We start from the raw sequence: 18122 nt of genomic DNA, 5'->3' as shown, positions 1-18122 counted from the left end.
GTGGATGACAGGAGGCCGTGCATGCAGCTATGTGTTGTCTTTAAGTGACTGAATGGAGCGGCAAGTGATCTGAGCGTGGATATGCTTCTGGAAGCTGGTCTGAGGTGGGCAAGGGGGGAGAGATGACAGTATTTGTGTATGGTATCGTGTGCTGGGTGTCGTTTTGATGTTCCTTGGTGTGGGTGGATGTGCTGCCATGTAGTATAGTGCATGTTGTGGGTTTGTGGAGGCTGCAGCAAGAAACTGGGTGCCTCTCATGTCTAGGTGATCCTTGACTTTGAGGACTTTGGTTTCTTGATATAGGTGGTCTGTGGGTATAGTAGCTGTGCAGCCTGTGATTGTTGTAGAAATGCCTACTCTAATACAAATATACCATTCCTGTATAGCACAGCCAAAGCGTGTATTCAATGTGAACTGTGGGTGTTAGTGCCAAAGTGGTGACATGTGGAGCTGGGTGGTGCATAGGAGGACTGAAGGGCCTCAGGGAACAAGCTGCTACGCCTATGCCCAGAAAGTTTTTTAAAAATGTTAATTCCCTATGTCACACACAGTAGAAACTGTAGGGTACTTATCAGGATATGCTCATTTTTCAAACAGACGGTATCATACTACTCCTCACCCTGCCCCAGGGTGTGAAAGGAGGTCCGGATGATGATGAATGATAATGATAGTCTCACACAGTTTACCATATTTTTCACACAGAAATTATATCTTATTGTATATGATCTATTTTGGCTAAAAGCAAATTTACTTTTGCTGGCAGCATTTATCATCCATCCATCCATCATCCAATCCCACGTTGCCCCATGAGGAGCATAGAAGCCCGGATCTACGCAAGCTGGTCCTGTCATTTAAGATCAGTGACCAGCCTCACTCATCCTTGTGTGGCATTACATGAGCAACAAACCCCAACCACCCCTTGGATATAAACCTTCACCGGCTCAATCCCATTGGAGTGCCGTAATTACCCACTAAACCACCAGGTGCCATAATTTGGTTATATGGTTGCCACCCAGCTTAGTAAATGGTATCCTGGTGTACAGGAAACCATTTGGCTTGTCACTCAATGCAGAGTCACCCATAGGCAGAAGCAAGAGGAAAGAGTGAAGGAAGGAGAGACAGAAGAGGGAGTGTAAAGTTGCCAGTAGGCAGAAGGACGAGGAAGGAATGAAGTAAAGAAAGCCATAAGAGGAAGGAAGGAAAGAATGAAGGAGAAGAAAAGGCAGACACCCGAGAGCAGCACTACATCAAGTGAGTGGAGGCAGCATTTACAAAATCTTTAAATGAATTTTAGACTACTAGGAAACCACGTACACTTGGTCCCTTATCAACAAAACAGCATCAGAGTTACAAAACTTTAAATACTATGTCCCCAAAATAACCATATCAGAGTATTTCAATATAAATTCCATGAGGAACAGCGTTCCACATACGTACCTACTGTGACTCATGCCAGATAATGCTATTCAATAAACAGGTATCCCTTACACTCAAACAATTCACACCCTCTATTAGTTAACCTTTAATGGAATACAGTCACTTAGGCATTCCATTCTGGCTAAGGATAAAAACTTTCTTCAGCTGAGGGAAGCCTCAAAACTCAGAGTTAACAAATATCATTACAGTATATTATAACCTAATGTATAAGAACATTCAAACAGTTACATGAAATGTACAGTTTGTAATATAGGGAACATCTTTACAATTATAAGACTGACTTGATATCATAATTAAGAATGTGATAGAGAGACCACAACTATCACAAACAGAAGTACAGTATTATATGGTCATCACCAATCATGTGCACTTCATTTGGAATCAAACCTGGTATCAAAGAGTCCTTGTGTGGCTTAGCAATATATGGTAATGGTTTACACTCTGCTGACCTCAAGTCTGACATCTAATATGATTGACATAATCATTTGAAATACAGCACAATTACCCACACACACGTTTGCACATGAGCACATGCACACGCACGTGCACACACACACACACACACACACACACACAAGTATGTGTGTCCAAAATTTCATGCCTCCATTTAGAAAATTTCCATAAAATATTAGCATACCAGCAAATCATTATGATATTGTAACGATATTTACTACTTAATTTCTTAATACCTGTAGTACTAACTGTCTTCAGTACTTCCTGAACTACAAAAATTTCAAATACGTTTAACTGTATGGCTACTTAGGCAAAATTAATGAAGAAAAAAAGAGAAATACTTGCCAGTAATGACAGTGATCTGATGTTCTGTAGTACTTGTTGGCAATTTACTCACTATCCGAGTCTGAACCAGACTTGCCTGAAGACTTACCCCCTCCACTCCCACTGTCACTGTCACTACCACTTTTGCTCCTACTACGGCTCTTGCTCTTACTCCTGCTTCGACTCTTACTCTTACTCTTGCTCCTGCTCCTGCTAGAACTCTTACTATGACTACGACTTCTACTCTTACTCCTACTACGGCTCCTACTCCTGCTCTTACTTCTGCTCTGACTCCTGCTCCTGCTCCTACTCTTACTCTTGCTTTGACTTCTGCTACGACTATTACTCTTGCTCCTGCTTCTGCTTCTGCTTGCACTTTTCTGTCTGTTGCTTTCTTGATCACTGCCACTCGGTTCTGTCTCACTGCCACTCCCGCTCTCCTCCTCCGAGTCCCTGATGACATGCTTAGCCTTTTCCAGCCGCTTAGCCTTGTCCGTCTCTATGTCAGATTCTTCATCGGATGAGTAGATAGGAGCACGTTCTGCAAAAAAGGAAATTAAACAATGCTACTCAGAGATTCAGAAAGTCATTAATCAAATATACACGATGCTGCAGAGATTCTCTTAGGTGTCATCAAGCCCCTGACTGGCTACATCATAAGGTTTTCTCTTACCCTAACAATGTCTCTGGGTTAATGGAAGAATCAGACTTATCATTCATATCATCATCATCCGGACCTTCTTTCTCACCCTAGGGCAGGGTGAGGAGTAGCAATGTCCACACAACGTAAATCTGCCCAATCCAATGGGCCATGCTTCCATTCACTCATCATTCAAGCCCCCGGAATCCTGGCTCTATCGGATACGCCAAAAACATTCACCACGATCTGTAGCTTCACATAAACATACTTGATTGAGTCAATCCGGACACTGCTGCCTTAACCCTTCGTTCACAGTAAGTATCAATAAGTTTCATGTTCAACAACACATTGTCTTTCTCCCCTGCCCTTGCTGCCTGCCGCACACTCCAAAAAAGTGTATTTTCGGCTTATTTTCCCCACCCAAACATATTTATTGTGCCACAAAACCTATATATTCTTATTTGTCAATGTCTGTTCTACATGATACGCAAAAAAAAAAAAGACACAATATGTACATTAGGGCGGTGTGAATAAACATTTGGGAACATTCATCTCACTTCCCAACATCATAGCTCAAATGTTTACTAAGCTATCTCTACATGTCATACCATCATTTGAAAGAAAATTTTATTAGCTTTCGAATGGGGTAGTTAGCATTTTGATATGAGGTATGGTTTTCGAGTAATAACTGACAAAGGAAAACCTATTTCCGTCAGACAACAAACTTTATTCGGGGAGCTCTAGTGAAAAACTTTTCTTGGCAGTGTTATGTTTTTATTTTATCACCTTATGCAGAATTTCATGGGCCTTCACATGATATAATCAGCGTTCTCCTACATCTCATAGTTTTCGAAAAAAATGAAAAAAACTACGATGTTCCCACGCCATGCCGTGGCTGTAGGGTGGTTTCCTGCCTCCCTCTAAGCTCCGGCACATATTTCACCAATTCCTTGTACAGTAGATATGCACACTATAGTCACACAATTCACTGTCACTATTTTTATAGTTGAATACTCACATTTGGTGCACGGTAGAGGCAGTGTAGTTGATTAGGAACAGTAGCACAATCTTCATAGGGCCAACGGCTGATAACAGCTAGGAACGCTTCGCAAACATCTAATTTCCTATTGCAAACACCAAATCTAATCACAATAGTCCCTAAAAACTATACATAAACACCACTGGTATGGTGAAATATGTCACACAGCCGGGACGGGGAAAATAGGAGAGATTTAAAGGGACAAGACGGCGCACTAGCTTCCCCACTCACAACTCATTTGGTACTGTAAAACCTGTCTGCTCTCTCGCGGGTATCGGGACCCACTGTTGCCAACTCATTACTTTTGACAATAGCTGCGGAAACTATGATGCCTCCAAAAATGACGCAAATTGACCGAAAACTTTTTCTGAGGGCGAATATTTTATGGTTTTATGACGCTAAAGGCGTCACTGCGTATTTACAAGGAAAGACCCTAACGCATCACCACGTAGGAAGGGGTTAAAAAGGGGTGCCAAATCCCTGACCATGTACTTCTCCTCACAGCTTTCATGCAGCCAGCTCAATCTCTTGTCAGTTCCCTAGCCTCACCGACTTCCTAACTTCTCTTCCTCACACCCTCATCCATCATATCTCTCCACCTTCTCCTTGGCCCACCTTGCCTCCTCCCTCCATCAAATTCACTCAGATATACCTTTTTTACCACTCTATTGTTATCCATTCTCTCCACATGACCATACCATCTCAGTACACTCTCTTCGATTCTGGTGTCCACCGACTTCCTCGCTCCACGTCTTTCACCAATCACATAATTTTGCATCCTATCCACCCTCTGTACTCTGCATACATTCCTCAGCAGTCCCATCTCCACTTCTCCTACTCCTGACTTTTCATTTTCATGACACACCACAGTCTCACATCCATATCTTAAAGTTGGCACTAACACTCCTTTACGTAAGCCTCGTGCAGCTGCAACACTCAAGCCTGTCTTTCTTACCAAGGCCTTCATTGCACTCTACTTTCAACTTCTTTTGCACATTTTCCTCCCTCTTCTATCACTGTACCCAGGTATTTGAACTCTCTCACCAATTCCAGTCTCTCCATTCACTGTAACATCGCACTGGGAGTCACCTTCTCTCTCAATAACCATCACTTTACTCTTTTCTACATTTACTCTCAAGGCACGACGCTCACAGACATCATCAAAACTCTGCACTAGCCTACCAAGTTCTTGTCCGGCACTTGCAAGCAGTACTGCATCATCAGCATACAACAAATCTGAGATATACCATCCATCACCATTCATTACCAACGCCATCCCTCTCTCCATTACTCGTGTTTTTACTTCTCTCATCACCCCATCCATATATATATATTGAATAACCATGGGGACATCACACAACCTTGTCGCATGCCCACACCGATCATGAACCATTCCCTTAGATGCCCATTAACCCTTACACATGTTTCACTACCATTATAAAAACTCTTGACAGCACCTAGCAGCTTACCATCTACACCGTACATGCGCAAAACTTTCCACAATCCTTCTCTGTCCACTTTGTCGTATGCATTTTCTAGATCCATGAATCCCATAAACACCTTATGGTCCTTCTCACAAGCCTTTTCTGCTATCTGTCTCACTGCAAATATTTGATCCACACATCCTCTGCCACTCCTAAAGCCACTTTGTTCATCACTCACTAGGATTTCTGATATCTCTCTTACACTATCTACAGTATAATAATTCTTCCATATACCTTCCCTACCACACCCAATAGACTTATACCACGATAATTCTTGCACTCACTTTGTTCACCTTTAGTTTTGTACAGGGGTGCAATCACAGCCTTTTTCCACTCTGCAAGCACAGTTTCACTCATCCATGCCTTCTTACATATCTCCAACAAGCACTTCATTCCACTCTCTCCACTACATATAAGCATCTTTGCATTTGCCTCATCAACCCCAGCTACTTTCCCATTTTCAGCTGCTTCACAGCACTCTTCATCTGTGTGAGTGTCATGTCTCCTGGCACTTCATTCCTTCTCTGCACACCCCCAAAACCAATCATGTTTACAGCCGCACTGCTCTCTCTATTTCCATTCATCAAGCTTTCAAAATATTCTTTCCATCTGGTCCTTACTTCATCCCCAGGGGTTAATACAGTGAGTCCTCGAAATACGAAAGGGATAGGGACCAAAAAAAAATTTCGTAATCCAAAATTTTGTATATCGGAACGATTTTCCCCATTGAAATATACATATAAGGGGGGGATGCATTCCAGGATCCCATTGGACCCCCCACTTAAACTTTACCCCCTCCTATTTAGAAGTATGCAATACACGTATGCAGTACCATACTATTGTACAGACATTAAAAAATAAAACATACAACTAATTACTGTAGTATTAGTACACTGTACAGTTAAACATTGACCTGTGCTGAGGCTGGAGATTCGTGTCGTTGATATGGTGCTAAGTCACATGGTGGGACCCTAATAATTTCCAATTTCCTCTCCAGAGTCAGAGTACAGTGTTGTTTCTTCTTGGCAACTGGTTCCCCAGATGCTGAAGATGATGCAGGGCGCTTAGGAGGCATGGCGAAAATACAAAAACAGGAAGAACAGCAAAAAACTGTGTAACGTACAGCGAAGCTGAGAGGAGAGGACAAACGTGGCTCGACTGGAAAGCACGCGAAAATGTGTTTTACCGGAGAGGGGTTAGTTCGTTTTCTCACCGTAAGCGAGCGCGGCATTGTGCAGCGTGCCCATTTTGAATTTTTCATATCTCCTCTCGTATCGCTTTTCATACCATCAAGACAGATACTTTCATATTATAGAATTTGTCCTACATTCATCGCTTTCGTACCATCGGAAATTTGTACTTCGAGTTTTCATATTTCAAGGACTCACTGTAATCTATCACCTACATCCTTCACACCATCACATTTCTTTCCTCTTTCACTTCTACAATTCCGCACCTCTTTCCAGAATAACTTCCTATTTTCAGAGTAGTTAGGATTCATTTTTCTTCCTAGATCATCATTTACCTCCTCCTTTTTCCTCTTCACTAGCCTCTTTACGTGCTTCTTGCTCTCAATATATTCAGTTCTTATTTCAACTGAACCCTTGTCCTGTAACCACTTTAGCCACTTCTCCCTCTTTTCCTCCACCACTCTCTTAACCTCCTCATCTCACCAGGCCGTACCTTTCTTCTTTGTTGTTACTCTTGCCACACCACACACCGCTTTAGCATTTGTACCTAAGCAATCCCTATGTGCATTCCACAGGCTGTCCAGATCCATTTCATTCCAATTCACTGATTCTAACTCCTCCTCTGCTTTGGTCCTGTAATCATCTGCCATTTCTTTGATTCTCAGGTTCTCAACTTTCAGTCTTTCTTCCTGACTGCTCCTCTCTCTCCTGATCCACCTCACTCCTCTCAGCTTGATGTTGCATACCACAATCATGTGATCTGACAGACTCCATATCGTCCTCTCATGGCCCTCGTATCAGCAACCATTCCCATCACTGACCTCTCTACAAGCACGTAATCAATCAGGCTTCTTTCAACACGATCCCCATTACCTCTATACCATGAACATTCATGTGCATCTTTGTGTTTGAAATACGAGTTACATATGCACAACCTCCACTCCTGACACATATCCTTTAGTTGCTTCCCATCATCATTTTCTACTGGTACTCCATGACAACCCATTATGTCATCCTCAGGACCCATGCCTACTCTTCCATTCATATCCCCCATTACGATGACTTTACAGCTCCTAGGCATTTCTCCCATTACTTCATCCAGCTCATCCCAACACCTGTCTTTCTCACTCCTGTCCTCACACGGTGCATATGCTACAATCACTGCCACTTTCACCTTCTCAAACTTGAACTTCACATACATACACCTCGAGCTGACACATTTGTAGTCTCTCATTCCACTCTGCCTCACCTCATTCATCAACAAGCCAACTCCTTCCTTGCATCTTCCCCGCCTATTCTTTCCCGATCTTACACATTTCACACCCTCCCACTTCTGCATTTCACACCCTTTCATCTTCATTTCACACAATGCCATCACAGCATATCTCGCACTCTTGAACACATTCACCACTTCCACCCTCTTGCTCTCCTCATTCACACTTCTCACATTCCACATGGCCATGCAAATCTGCCCATTTGGTTGGAGCCCTGGGCAGGTATTGGGCCCTCTGAGGTTCTCTGAAATGACTGCCATGATTAAGTGATTTTGGATAGGGGAATGTGGGGGACACTAAACCCTGCCAGAAACCCTGGTTATATGGTTATACAGCATAATTAACCACACCATAATCTGTAAGTACAGTAAGATTAACAAACAAAACAATAACTTCTAACTGGAGGTTTTCTATCAGCTGTACTATATTATTTACCAAACAAATATTTTTCACATTTAATACAGGTAAAGTTATGACATGACGTGACATTCATATTAAATACAATCGCCAGTTAAAAACTCACCATTCTTCTGTTTCTTATATTTGCCCTTAATGGCAGAGATGGAGATTGCTCCTTCATCGTCATCCTCATAATTATCTGGCTCTAAGTAATTTGCTGACATTCCTCGGTTGGATGCCTTTTCCTTCACCCGCCGCTGCTTGCTCTCTCGCCTCATACATGCCTTCAGCCTGTCCTCATCCCTCTGCAGGTGAAAACATGCATCAAAAAATGCAGAGTACAATATATATATATATATATATATATATATATATATATATATATATATACACACACACAGTATAAATATATATATATATATATATATATATATATATATATATATATACACACACACAGTATACATATATATATATATATATATATACACACACACAGTATACAAATATGGTGTTAGCTCTGTGGCCTGAGTGAGGAGTGGTTGAAAGAAGTTCAATGCAAAGGGATCTTTGTATGTGATATGTGCTAGAAGTGTAATACTGTATGGTAGTGAGACCTGGGCAGTAGAAAAGGATATTTGCAGGCACATACGTACAGAAATGACAATGATTAGGTGGATGTGCAGTGCGTCCTTGAGTGCAAGGCCTAGGGGCGCTAGGTTTACGATGGAAGACTTGAGAGGTAGGATGGGATTAGAGTGTACTGGTGTTGAATTAGGTAGGTGGGGGAGCTCAACATCCACTCACTCGATGTAGTGCTGCCCTCAGGTGCCTGCCCTTTCCTCTCTCCTTTCCTTCCTCTTCTGTCTTTCTTTCCTTCCTTCTTTCCTCTTCCTTCTGTCCACAGGTGACTTTACATTGAGTGATGAGCCAAATGGTTCCCTGTACACCAGGAAACCATTTACTACATTGGGTGGTAACCATATAACCAAATTATGGCACCTGGTGGTTTAGTGGAAAATTACATGGCTCCGGTCAGATTGAGTCAGTACAGGTTTATATCCAAGGGATGGTTGGGGTTCATTGCTCATGTAATGCCACTCAGGGATGAGTGAAGTTGGTCACTCTCATCTTAAATCTCTGGACCTACTTGCCTAGCCCCATGTTTCTATGCTCCTCATGGGGCAACACAAGATTAGATGATGAATGAATGAGAAGAGGTAGACTGAGATAGTTTGGGCATGTGGAGAGGACTGAGCGCACAATATGAGAAGTGTTAACATTAGGGGTAGGGTTGTCAAAGGTAGACCAAAAATGAGACTTGGGACGAGGTCAGTGAGTGCAACCTCAGGGATAAGGGACTGAATAGGGAAGCTGCCAGAGATCAAGAACCACGGAAAGCCACCATTAGTTGACCAACGCCGACCCAAAATCCCTGGTAGTGCAAATCTTCACACAAAATTCATCCAGCCAGCTCGATCTCTTGTCAGTCCCTTAGCCTAACCAACTTCCATACCTATCTTCTCACAGACTCATCCACCATATCCTTCCACCCTCTTTTTGGCCTACCTCCCCTCCTTCCTCCTTCAAATTAGCCCAGATATACCCTTTTCACCACTCAATTGTCATCCATTCTCTGCACATGACCATTCCATCTCAGTACACTCTCTTCGATTCTGGTGTCCACAAACTTCTGCACTCTACATCTTTCACAAATCACATTATTTCGTATCCTAACCACTCTCTGTACTCCACATACATTCCTCAGCAGTCTCATCTCCATTGCTCTTACTCCTGACTTTTCATTTTCACACCACACCACAGTTGCACACCAGTATATCAAAGCTGGCACTAACACTCCTTCATGTAAGCCTCACGCACCTGCAACACTCAAGCCTCTGTTTCTTATCAAGGCCTTGATAGCACCAGCTACTTTCCATCCTTGTGCCACTCTACTTTCCACTTCTTTTGCTCATTTTCCTCTCTTCTCCATCACAGTGCCCAGGTATCTGAACTCTCTCAACAATTCTAGTATCTCTCCATTCACTGTAACATCACACTGCAAGCCACCTTCTCTCTCAATAACCATCACTTTACTCTTTTCTACATTTACTCTCAAGGCACAACGCACACAGACATCTACAAAACTCTGCACTAGTCTACCAAGCTCTTGTCCAGTATCTGCAAAGTAGCACTGCATCATCAGCTTACATGATATTTGAGATACCGTATTCCATTCATTCATTACAAATGCTATCCCTCTCTCCATTACTCGTGTCTTTACTTCTCTCATCACCCCATCCATATACTGTATATACAGTATTGAACAACCATGGGGACGTCACATAATCTTGTCGCACACCCACTCTGATCGTGAACCATTCACTTAAATGCCCATTTACTCTTACGCATACCTCATTACGATCATGAGAACTCTTAATGGCATCTATGGTCCTTTCGCAGCAAGAAGTCCGTTCAGGGTGTGGCAGAATTTGGAATTCCCCCGAGTGCGACGTTGCCAATTTGACCACCAATTATCTGATTATCACTCTGTCTCCCTACCTACCCCCATCACACCTGTTTCTCTCTCTCTCTCTCTCTCTCTCTCTCTCTCTATATATATATATATATATATATATATATATGTATATATATTGTATATATATTATTTATTTCCAATTTTTTTTCCACACCAATTATGAGGTAAAAGTCTAGACACGTTTTATTTTTAAGAGGTTTCCCCTGTAGGCCTAATCCTCTCTCTGATCTTTAATCATAATTTTCTTCGTCATCAGAACTTTCTGTTATATTGACGAAAGAGAGAGAGAGAGAGAAAGAGAGAGAGAGGGAGAGAGAAACAGGTGGGATGGGGGTAGGTGATAATCCGTTAATTGGTGGTCAAATTGGCAACTCTACGGCGTGGCAACATGGGAAAAAAGCACTGCCACGTGTCATAGAATTCATTCAAATCGTTGTTATAATTCTAAAAAGTGATACTCAATGTACTATATAGCTTCCTTTACTATATACAGAATATAAAAAACAATTTCAAATAGCACATAGATGGGAAATAAGAGAGAGAGAGAGGCATGTACTACGGTTGATTTGGCAGCATCGCTAGAGGTGATTCACCAGGTGGGCCCCACCCTGAACGGACTTCTTGCGGTGAAAGGACCATAGCAGCTTACCACCTACACTGTACATGCGTAAAACCATCCACAATCCTTCTCTGTCTACTTTGTTGTATGTTTATTCCAGATCCATAAATGGCATAAGCATCTTATAGTCTTTATCACAAGCCTCCTCCACTATGTCTCACTGCAAATATTTGATCCACACATCCACTGCCACTCCTAAAGTCACCCTGTTCATAACTCACTAGGCCTTCTGATATCTCTCTTACTTTATAAAAATTCTTCCATATACCTTCCCTACAACACTCAACACACTTAAGCCACAAAAATTCTTGCACTCACTTCGTTCGCCTTTATTTTTGTACAGGGGTAAAATCACAGACTATTTCCACTCTAATGGCACAGTTTCAATCATCAATGCCTTCTTGCACATCTCCAACAAGCACTTCATTTCGCTCAGGTATGGACATTCTGCTTAATATTACTCTGACACTGAGTGACAAGCCAAATGGTTTCCTGTGCACCAGGAAACCATTTACTATGCTGGGTGGTAACCATATAACCAAATTTTGGCGCCTGGTGGTTTCGTGGGTAATTATTGTGCTCCAATCGGATTGAGCCGGTGAAGGTTTAAATCCAAGGGGTTGTTGGGGTTGATTGTTCATGTAATGCCATTCAGGGATGAGAGGCTGGTCACTCTCATCTTAAAAGTCGGGACCAACTGCCTAGCCCCGGGCTCTTACGTTCTCCATGGGGTAATGTAGGATTGGATAATGGATGGATGGATGGACAGTGTCGCATTTAATAAGGTACTCCTCTTAACCCCTATTAAATAACAGTGTCTCATCTTAAATGTCAGGACCAACTTGCCTAGCCCCGGGTTCCTACGCTCCTCATGGGGCGATACAGGATTGGATGATGAATGATGGATGGATGTATGCTTAGTATTATGAAGCCCTTCCTCGGCAAATTTAAACTGGTGAACGAGGAACTATGTAGACAGCTATAATAAAACTTTAGGTGCCCCATTCATACATGAAACAAGTAAGCACAGAATATTGGCCATTTACCCTAATACTCTCAGCACGGCTGGTCTCTGGGTCCCTGGTAACATTAGACAGAACTTTGACACCACTGGTCTTCTGTGAACGGTCAGCAAGAGAAAGAGTCATCTTGCGATGGGTAAACGAGTCAGTGGAATGCGGACGGAAGGTCAGCTTGGTGCGGAATACGGCCTGACCCTGAAGACCTGTGCCTTGTCGGATGAACAAATGATTGTGGTCACCCTGCAATTAACAGCAATGTAAGAAGTTGGTTATAAGATGCATAACAGATACATGTGTATGACATAGCTATAACTGTTATATTTAAGCCTGACAATGCTTCCACATCAATTACTTGCTAAGCTGAACAATATGATATGCATAAACTAGGACTAAAAATACTGATAAGAATATGAATGAGAAATTACCAGGAGTAAGATATGCTTAGACCAGTATGAGACAATCACTGCATTTGGTAATTCTTACACCACAAAGTGTATTATATTGTGATTTCCAACAAAAAATACACAGGAAAAAAATATATAGTATTAGATAGTACAGTTAAAAGAAAATTAAACAAGAAATTTCTAATATGGGTAATGTATCACTACAAACATCAACAGATTAAGTGCAAGAAAATCCATAAGGAAACATGGAAGGTTTTTATGACAGACAAATCTGTGCAGTACACAGAAGCATCCAATATCCACCCACTCAAAGTACAACTAACTTTACATGACTCTAATCCTCTAACTTAACCCATGGATTGCTCAATTACCCATTTTTTATCCCAACCCGTGGTGACAAAAAACGAAGAGAAAAAAAGTTTTTTTTTTTTTTATTATGAACCTGGAGATAAACGTCCAGAGAACCATCTGGTGAAAAAAATACTCTCTCTCTCTCTCTCTCTCTCCGTCTTTGCGTAGGGCCATGCATACGTTTATGTATGGGAGTTGTGAAAAAATGAAGAAAAAAAAAAAAAATCAAAAATTATTATTATTATTTTTTTTTATTATAAACCTGAAGATAAACATCCAGGGCATCATCTGGTGAAAAGAAAAAGATCTCACTCTCTCTCTCTCTCTCCGTCTTTGCACAGCGCCATGTGTAAGTTTGCGTAGGGGTCGAGTTGTTACAGTGATGCACGGCCACCACAGCCTGAGCTGTGGCTGGCAATCCACAGGTTAAGAACTCATTTACAGTAGCTACTATGTTGGGTAGTAACCAAATATTAAAAGGATGCATGGTGGTCTGACAGATAAAGATGCTCTAACTGGATGTGACCCATGATGGTTTACATTCGACAGTTGGTTGGGGTCTACTGCTCATATACTGTCAGGTCAGACACTGTTCTGCTACTGGTACCATGTGATCCAGCACTATCTATTTCATGGTCAGATCATCAGCGATTAACCAGCACCCCCACTGGTCTAGGTCAGTGAGGAAGGTGAGCAGACACCTTGAAGAATGAAAAACAAAACTTGCCAAACGGCAGATGAGCACTTTATGCCAACAGCCATCTTGTAGGGTAGGTGGAGCTCGTTAACCTTAGTTGGCAATCCACCTAAGAGAAGGAAACCTCTGATATAAAACCTGTGATTCCATGCCCATGCCCACAGGTTAGTGGTGAGCGCTCTCCTGACTTGGGAGGTTGGGGTGGGGTTTGCATCCCCTCCCTGTAAAGAAAAAACAACCAAGAGGGCAGAGGGATAGGGGTCAGTGCTTACTGCCTGACCCTGACCCTGTTTTGCCAGGGGGTCCTCCCTTCCATGTCGATCTGGCAGGGCTTTTGGAGCCGTCATTCTGGCACCCACCATGATGGTTGCTGGGTAAAGTCTATGAGACCCCAGAAGCCAGATGGTGGGGGGGACTCCCTAGTCCAGATCCTCCTTTTGATTCGTACCATGGTGGCGCAGAGGACACGCGGGCTCCAGGTTCCAAACATGGGTTTAACATTCGGAAGACACCGCGGGTGGGGGCTTGGAGTGTTCTATGACTTTCAAAGGATGATTGACTGCCTTTTTTCTCACGAGAGTTGGGGCAATTGGGAGTCGTGATGGCTGCACTCTCTGAAGTGAAGTGGCCCAGACATGGTGAGATCAGTAGTGATGGTTACACATACTACTGGTCTGGCTGTGACAATGGTGCCCATCTTAGAGGTGTTGCTGTGGCAACTGCTGATCACTATCTCTTGTGTCGACAGCGTTACTCCGGTTGATGAGGGTATAATGCTGGTGAGCCTGAAGTACTCCTTGGGCTTCGTCTCTCTTATTGCAGCGTATATTCCAACTGAAATAAGTGAACAAGAAGAGAAAGAGCTATTCTACACCAAAACTGACCCTGTTGTGGAACTGTGCCTTTCGCGAAATATACTCCTGATCTTGGGTGACTTTAATGTAGTTACTGGCACTGACAGCGAGGGCTTCAGGGACTGGACAGGTCCCCATGGCTCTGGAACCATGAATTCCAATAGTTCTTACCTTCTGGATATTGCAAAATACCGTAAGTTAAGAACTGCTGGATCCTGGTTTCGCAGCCAAATCTTCACTGTTGGGCTTGGTATCCCAATACCGGAGGGGTTGCTATGAAGACTGATCACATTCTTGTTAGTACTCACTGGAGGATCCTTCACAATTGCAGGGTTTTCAGGAGTACAGAGTTCTTTGCTGCTGATCACAGACTTGTTGCTACTCTAAGGCAACAAATCAGAAAGGAGAGATTCCCAAGATGTCACAAAAAAAGGTTCCATCTTGAGAAATTCATGGATGGGGAGTGTACATATAAGAATGCAGTGGCAGTCTCAAATTGGTTCGATGTGCTCAGTACTGTTGAGGACCCTGCTGAACGATGGGATATCTTTAACCCCCATCCACCGGGTAAAGTCTATACACATCACAATCTGGCTTCCACACAGCCACCAGGTAGTGGCTGTACATGCAAGTGTCTTCCTGAATTCCCACCATCATTTGAACCAGCTGCCATTTCATCTCGGCACCAAAGGGTAGGGAGGGAGTCCTTCCACAGCACACTGGCAAGAGTCAGTCTCGCCCGTGTGCTTTTGCAAGGTGTACAATGATGCCTTCAGGTTCCTATCTGTCTGATTCTGTCTGCACCGCCTGTAGCAAACTGCATCATCCACCCCTACCAAGCCTCTTTGCAAGGATACTTGGATAGGGCTCAGTGATAGTGCCATAAGGCATGCCTCGGATCAAACGGAGTCTAGTTTATCTAGCAGTGGAGAAGTTATCACGTCGAGAGCAAAACCATAGTCGGTGCCGCAGGCAGAAGCATGAAAACGTCCAGCTCTCGCGACGAAAATTAGTTCTCTTCCCCACGTCATTACTCAACCACGCAACAACCTACAGACCTGGGGATACTTTCATTCACAAGAGGAAGAGTTGGTAAGTAATATGTAGAGATGTACTGATGTACTGGTATTGGCATCAGCATCAGTGGTATCAGCCCATTTTAAGAGTATCGGAATCAGAACTAGTATCGGCTGATTTTCTGCCGATACTACTGATACTTAAAAGCAATTTAGTGTACTTAAAAGCAATTTAGTGCGTAGTATATCACTCACTGGAAGTTATTTTGTTAAATAGAATTTGGATGTTTTATAGGGATGAAAAATCAATTATGGGTAATATCCAATTGTTCAGTATCACATTATTTTGAGTACAAGGTGCATAGTAGTTTAATGACAAACTTGAAAAAAAGAAAGTTGTACGAGTATGTGCAACAGCTTAACAGATTGGTCTCCATTGCACTGGTATCGGTATCGGTATTAATATCGGTATCGGTTCAATTTTGTGGTATCGGCATCAGTAAAAATTCTGGTAACGGTACGTCTCTAGTAATATGGTCTTTGTTTCCCTAAGTGCTACACTCTCCATGATATTAAGGTTTGAAAACAAGCAATTTCCGGGAAATTGCCAGGTGATAACAGTGTTATAATAGCCTGGCATTTGGGGAATAAGCATGCTACCCTGGCAGCAGCGGATGAGTGTACAGGAGACCGCCTAAGATCAAAGTAGGGATTCATCTCACAGGGGACGTTGACCACAGTTGAGGAGAGTCGTGCTGCCAGACTGGCTGGGAATCAGGAACAGCACTGACTTCTATCTCAATGGGCATGAGTTTCACTTAGTGCTGCCTTGGGTGACTGTACATTATGTAATAAGACAAATGGTTTCCTGTGTCTCAGGAAACCATTTATTAAGTTGGGTGGTAACCATGTAGCCTAATGACACCTGGCAGTCAACTGGATTAAAGAACTCCAACCAGATCTAGCTCATTATGACTTACATCCGCTGAGTGGCTGGGGGTTATTGCTCACATAATGCCGCTCTGGGGCAAGTGATGCTGGTCACCCTCATTTTAAGTGTTGCGAATGAGTAGCCTCACTCCTGGCTCCAATGTTCCATATAAAAAAAAAAAAAAAAAAAAAGGGGGGGGGGGGCCTTAATACAAGATTGGATGATGGATATGGTACAACAGTATTCAGGGCAGATGGTTGAAAATAAATAAATAAATAAATAAATAAAAAAATAACAATCTCACACTGTACCCTTCAGGGAACAGGGGCCTGAGGCTACACATCATTTTGCAAGACACTTTAAGGACAGGACACTGTACCAGTCTACATTCATAGTAGCATTTTACAAAAACTAATAGGGGAATTTCCTTACCTGCTTTGCACAGATGACAAGCAAGAACAATGTATGATAAATAAAACCAAACATGTATTAACTTCACCAACAAACCTGCAAAGGCTGCTTGTACACATCAAAGATTTCAGAACCAAGGTGAAGAGACATGGATCCATTAGACCAGCGAACCAACTTGGCATTACTCTCCTTCACCTCGTTGCCCTCTCAGTCAAACACAGTACGCCACCGCATTGTATTCTCAACCTTCAGTTTTAGCCTGAAATTGCAATGTTTGTTGGGTAATTTCTTTAACTCTCTTAACACTGCTTAGCATGAATCACTATAGCTGTGTAAATACTATCATGTGTGCAGAGTCCCTTTCTTTGTTTCTGGGTTCAGTCTCACCTCAAGGTGAAAATTACGAGTTGGGGTAACAATAATGATCATAATCACCACAGTAAGAAAGTTGCTCTGGCATGGCATTCCTTCAATCATAATGCCTTTTGAAGAAGAATTCTAGACTAAGGCTATCTTTGCTGAGCAGCAGTAAACTATTCAATTCACTCCACTAAAACAAATTATCTTGTCAACCTGAATGGCATTTGGCACACACAAATTGTAATGCCAAGTACAACTGGAAAGTAATTTAAATTTTGAAAACTAAAGATGACAATGGCACAATGCACAAGTGAACAGCCAAGTAGTAGAAGAGTAGACTGCTGATTAACCCGTACCCTCCCGTCATCATACTTCATACAAGGGTCCATAGGAGCCGCCATTGACCTGTCATCGTACACCATACGATTCGCAATTGCAAGGCACATTGTGTGCACATTTTTAAAATTTCGCAAGTGATTTGTGGCAGGCAGACGCATGAGACCTTCCTCTAGTGTATGTTAGTAGAAACAACAGCATCAGCTAGTCAAATGTGCCACAAATCGGTGATTTATGGGTGGTACCATTATGAACCTATGTTATTTTCACCCATTTTATATATATATATATATATATATATACCACAATATTGTTGATGTATATGTACTTTTGTAGCAAGTA

At 42.4% G+C, this 18122-nt stretch overlaps 1 protein-coding gene across 1 annotated transcript in view; it reads right to left on the bottom strand.

Moving 5' to 3' along the window:
* Positions 1-1511: 1511 nt before the first annotated feature.
* The window catches only part of Atu (Another transcription unit), a 53497-nt gene continuing 36886 nt past the window's right edge, over positions 1512-18122 (bottom strand). The window contains 4 exon segments of the mRNA XM_080270816.1: positions 1512-2755; positions 8365-8545; positions 12445-12660; positions 17181-17343. Coding sequence (XP_080126942.1) covers positions 2280-2755; positions 8365-8545; positions 12445-12660; positions 17181-17343 — 1036 coding nt within the window. The 3' untranslated portion in view covers positions 1512-2279.

Source organism: Coenobita brevimanus, chromosome 43, assembly GCF_032717465.1.
Source record: "Coenobita brevimanus isolate Jiangsu-jjx chromosome 43, ASM3271746v2, whole genome shotgun sequence".
NCBI classification, from domain to species: domain Eukaryota; kingdom Metazoa; phylum Arthropoda; class Malacostraca; order Decapoda; family Coenobitidae; genus Coenobita; species Coenobita brevimanus.
This window is presented reverse-complemented; position numbering and strand designations above follow the sequence as displayed.